This window comes from Solanum lycopersicum, chromosome 9 (assembly GCF_036512215.1).
Source record: "Solanum lycopersicum chromosome 9, SLM_r2.1".
Lineage (NCBI taxonomy): Eukaryota > Viridiplantae > Streptophyta > Magnoliopsida > Solanales > Solanaceae > Solanum > Solanum lycopersicum.
Genome location: NC_090808.1, coordinates 45,857,457 through 45,862,976, shown reverse-complemented (window position 1 = coordinate 45,862,976; position 5,520 = coordinate 45,857,457). Strand labels below are relative to the sequence as shown.

The following is a 5,520-nucleotide window of genomic DNA, read 5'->3' as shown; positions in this document are numbered from 1 at the left end:
ATAAGAGTTTGATTTTCATTGTATAACATTTAATATATCAAGTTATAGCATATTTTAAAAAGAAAATAATGTTAATTTTAAATTATTAAAAATAGATAGTAAAAAAAGAAAGAAAAGAAAAACAGATAAATTAATATTAAATAGTGTGATGCGTGAAATTTGTTATTATTAATTACTGAAAACTAATGTGCACATTTTAAGGAATTTGAATTGTTTAAATATTAGAAAGATACCATAAATGTCTCAATTAGTTTTAAATGATAACAAGTTATGATTTTAATCCTTAAAAAACTCTAATCTGTTATTTTTTTTCCTTAAACGTGCATTGATTGTTATTTCTGGGATTGATTGTTTTTTCCCCCAGAAATTGAAGATTATTTTGTTATTTGAATATTGTTATATTTTTTCATTTTTTTTGAAAATTCTTAAAATTTGACGTTGAAAAAGATTAGATTTGATTTGATAGAGAAAATTGTGTCAATATTAATTAAACATGGTGGCAAGTGGAATTCATCAGGTTAGTTATTAAATTATGATTTGTTATGTTTTAAGTATAAATTATTTGTTGTAAATTTTTTTTGTCATGTATGGAATGTATCGTTTATTTTTATTTCTGTTATATTGCAGATGCTGATATGATGTATTTTTTGTGATACAATTACGATGTGTATCTGATATTATGAAAAATATTAAGTAATAGTAATTTTATTTTGATGTGTAATGAAAATGAAGATTGGTGTGATAATTGATTACTGAAGAAAATACAAAAATTTATAGATTTTGAATCATTGTGCATTTTTCTTATGAAAAAAATATGAAAAAAGTCTGACAATTTGTATTAATATTGTTTGAACGTTATATGAAATGTGAATTTTTGGTAAATGTCACTCAAAATTATATTTAAAATGTCGAGTGATAAAATTTGTATATTGATGAAATATGAAAGCTGTATTATTTATGTATGTAGTGTATGAATATATTATATGAAATATGTATGAAAGCCCATTTTTTTATTGTATATATCATTGATTGATTTGTTATATATATATATATATATATGAATTTTGTATAAAGTTTGGATTAATTGTGTATTAAATTTTAAATAAATTGTATAAATTGTGTATGAAAGTGCATTTTAGATTGTATGTATCAGTGAATTATATAGTATTTGTGTATGAATTGATTTTTTATAACCGATATGTTACATATATATGAATTGTGTATAAACATTGGATTAATTGTGTATGAAATTAGATTTTTTTTGTTGTATATATCAGTGAATTATATATAAGTTGTGTATGAATTGTGTATGAATTTTATATGAGTAATTTTATAATTTTATTATGTGGTTCACTAAATGTAATTTTAATGTTGTGAAATAGGAAAATACGTCGACTTTGAGATGGAGGGCATCCTATATGATACTTCTACTCTCTATATTGGTTTAGTTAATGCTATAGTAACTCAACTTAATATAGAAGAAAATATAAATTCTGTTGAGATATATATTGTTAGCGAAATGTGTCCACCTATTAAAATTCATAATGATGTTGGGGTAAAGGTTTTTCTAGTTCAAATGAGGGTGAATTTGGATTTCTTTACAAAATATCCTTTATGCATCACTTTGAAAGATCGTGAGCAGTATAACGAAGGACATGGAGTTATAATCACTGATAGAATAAATTATGATGTTAGATTATCACAGACTAACATTGATTTGTACTCCAACAATTCTATCTGTTTGATCGGAATGAATTTAGACGGAGTTGTCAATGATAATAGTGAAATAGATAATGATATAATATGTGACCATTTCAACCTATTTGTAGCTTATAATCAGATTTATAATAATAAAGAAACCCTTAAGGAGGTTATGAGGCATGTTGGACTTGTTGAAAAATTCAGTTTTCGTGTTGCGCGTTGTAATGCATCTAAGTAAGTGTGCTAAATTTTTTTTTATTTCACTGTATATAATTATAATGTATATTTTCTTAATTTTGAAACATTTATCACCTGAATTGTATTTCTAAAACTTGTTCTTGGATGATAAAGGCATCTAGTTTGAATAAATCAAATTTATTCAAAGTTAGGAAGTATATTGCTCAGCACACTTGTTCTGTTAGAGAAAGAGTTTATGCCAGACGTCAGGGGATAACTGATGTTGTAGCTGTCTTGATAATGGAGAAGTATATTGATCCATCTACGGTATATACTCCAAAAGATATAGCTGATGATATGTTAAAATTGCATGGCGTTTCGTTGACGTACATACAAGCATGGAGAGCTAAAGAAAAAACAGTAAAGTTGGTGCGCGGAGATCCAGTAGAGTCCTATGCAAAATTACCTGGTAATTTCAAAAAAAGAATAAATTTAAAGACTACTCATTGAAGTGGACTTTTACATTTTCGTATATTATTTATTTGTAAATTATGTATATTTTTTTGTATGAATTGAACTGTTATTTTCAGGTTATTTTTACATTTTGGAGCAAACGTATCCAGGATCTGTTTTTGAAAATTAAAAGGAAGGAAGATGATATATTTTTATACGCATTTGTTGCATTAGAAGCTTGTATTAGAGGTTGGGAATATTGTAGGCCAATTGTAGTTGTTGATGGTGCGAGATTAAAATGTTTATATGGTGGTACAATGTTAACTGCCAGCACAATGGATCCGAGAGGTAAATTTTTAGCTATTTAATTTTCTGATTATACAATATAATGAAAAAATATATAAATTGTATTTATGATTTGTGTGATATTTTTTTTAAAATAATGAGCAGGTCGTATACTTCCGTTGTCTTACGCGATAGTAGATTCTGAGAACGATGCTTCATCGACTTGGTTCTTTGAGAAGTTTAAAGAAGCATATGGAGTTAGACAAAATATGTATTTTATGTCGGACCGAAATGAAAACATATGGAAAAGGTTTGCTAATGTATATCCTGAATTAAAACATTATGCATGCATATGACATCTGTCAGTCAATGTGTTGAAGAATTTCAATAGAAATACTAAAGATTTGAAGATTTTGTTCTTTTCATTGGCAAAAGCTTATACAAAACAACAGTTTGAGACAATTATGGGAAGAATAGATCAGATAGATACGCGCATACGATCATACTTGTTTGATATTGGTTATAGAAAATGCTCAAGACCTTACTCGAATTGTAAGCGCACATGGACCATGACTTCAAACATCGCAGAGTCATTGAATAATGCTAACAGGTTAGCAAGGAGGTTACCGGTGATTTCACTTCTTGAGTTTTTTAGGGTAACAATTCAGAGGTGGATTCACAAGCATAATGAGGAGGCTGATAAGACAACATCCGATCTGACAAAAAAATATGATATTTATCTATAGAAAAGTATTGCGTTGTCATGCAATATGAGGGTATGTGTTTCACTGTATTGTATTTTTACTTCTAAATATTTAGTGGCATGTATAATTTTTTTTTTTACTTTTACATAGGTGATACCTTCAACCGTTGGTCTGCATGCTGTAGCTGAAGGAGCAAAGAAATCCATAGTAAATTTGAACAAAAGGATGTGTAGTTGCAGAAGATTTCAACATTATGAGATACCGTGTGATCATGCAATTGCAATTCTCCGGTACAGGAAGTTACATGAAGCAAATTTTTGTTCTGCTTTTTATAGCCTCAAGAATTTTAGAGATGCTTATGTCATTCCTGTCGAGCCTATCCCATGCGAGAGTACATGGGATATACCAAGTTATATTTCAGAGCCTAAAATGATGCCACCAGGTCCAAAAAGATCAGCGGGAAGATCCAAATTTGAACACTGAAAGGGGTTCGCTGATGTGAAATTCAAGAGGACAAAAAGCACATGCAGTAGGTGCCATCAAGTTGGACACAATAGGAAGACATGTTCAAATTATCCTGTACAAAAACAATGATTTCCTACTGTTACATTTGTGTTTTTGAGTATTTAAATTGTTATACACATATTTCATTTTTTTTATTGAATCATATTACTTTTCATACAAAGGTCATACATTGTATATACAACTGTTCATATGTTAACATTCGTTACCATTAATAAGTCATATAATATTCATATAGTATGCATACAGTTATTGCATTGAATGGTGACTACATATAAAATTTATACATTTATACAAGCAATATTTGCATATAAAATAATGTATGTTTATGTTCTACATATCAAATTATAATATGATATAATTCATACATTTTTTATGCAGTAGTCATACCAGTAATATAAATAACGTTTGTTTCTGTTTTGTATTTGAAAGTATACTGTATTCATACAAAAAAAATTATGCAAAAGTCATACACATTTTTTAAGGTATAATTATATATTTATTCATATTGAATCATATGTCAGTACTATTTCATATAATTTTCATACATTATGCATATAAAATTTTAACATTACATATTGAAAAGTGCAATTTATAGAAATATCATACACATTTAAAAATTATAAACATATAGTGAAGCAGAGTGTCATTTATATAAAATTAAAAAAAATATATTATGCATATAACATTTGTCTATGTTCTATATATCAAATTATAATATGACATTCATAATTCATTTAATGTTCATACATGATTCATACAATGTTCCTATATTTTCTTGTTGCGTTCAAAATTTATACAAAGTGAGATCATCTAATAATTAGTAATAATCATTGATAATTTATATAAAACCATCCGTATTCATAATAAAAAAACTGAGAAATTACATAAATAGTTCATAAGTTAAAAAAACATGTCATTCAAAAAAATGTACATTGTGCCATGAAGATTTCTACTTCCTGTTACGAAATTTTAGAGTAGGATAATTGGTGGTGTCCATAACTTGTTCTTTATGAGTTCGAGGTACACCCTTCTTGCTAGCAATTGTTCTTGTAACTTCACTTTCACTTATTGCGCCTTCATCATTTTTTGATTTTGCATAATGCCAAAGTAATGTACCATATCTTTTACGATGATATTTTGAATCGATATCAATATGAGATATATCAAAAACACCATTGCTCATGTATTAGGCAAAGAGAGATGTGTATAGACCACAATCACTGTAAAAAAATTGAAATTATAAAAAATTTGTAATGACTATAAAGCAAATTTAATTTAAGATGAAGAAAAACTAATATAACAAGTATACATACTTTGAACTTTCTTCTTGTTGAGGAACATGTGTAACATGCTTGATACTGAGAGGTTCAGAATGAGACTTCTGTTGATAATCAGGGAGATTATTCGCACAAATCAAGCCTTTTGCCATAAAATCCTGTGCTCGTCAGAAATAATGGAATCATGGTTGCAAGTTTATCAACAGCTTCTTTAACTTTTATTGAGTGAACATATTTCTCATCATCGAATCATAGACATATAGACATCTACGTTTGATCCGGAATACAACAAGGAACCAATTAAATTTGTCGCTGATGTTGACTGAGATGATTACTTCGTCAAACCTATCCCACGGAATGTTAGCAAGCAACTTAAATCCTCTAATGCATCGTCCAAC

General features: G+C 27.8%; 2 protein-coding genes across 2 annotated transcripts; both read left to right on the top strand.

The window, feature by feature from the left end:
* The first annotated feature begins 310 nt into the window (after positions 1-310).
* LOC109121114 (uncharacterized) lies at positions 311-3,739 on the top strand. The gene is made up of 5 exons (XM_069289108.1): positions 311-517; positions 2,053-2,347; positions 2,469-2,679; positions 2,782-3,392; positions 3,471-3,739. Exons 1-3 carry the CDS (start codon positions 494-496, stop codon positions 2,519-2,521), a joined length of 372 nt encoding a protein of 123 aa, XP_069145209.1. The 5' UTR covers positions 311-493; the 3' UTR covers positions 2,522-2,679; positions 2,782-3,392; positions 3,471-3,739.
* On the top strand, positions 2,667-3,803 carry LOC138338533 (uncharacterized). The gene is made up of 4 exons (XM_069289505.1): positions 2,667-2,679; positions 2,782-2,926; positions 3,008-3,245; positions 3,471-3,803. The coding sequence occupies exons 1-4, from the start codon at positions 2,667-2,669 to the stop codon at positions 3,801-3,803; spliced, it is 729 nt and encodes a 242-aa protein (XP_069145606.1).
* The last annotated feature ends 1,717 nt before the right edge of the window (positions 3,804-5,520 follow it).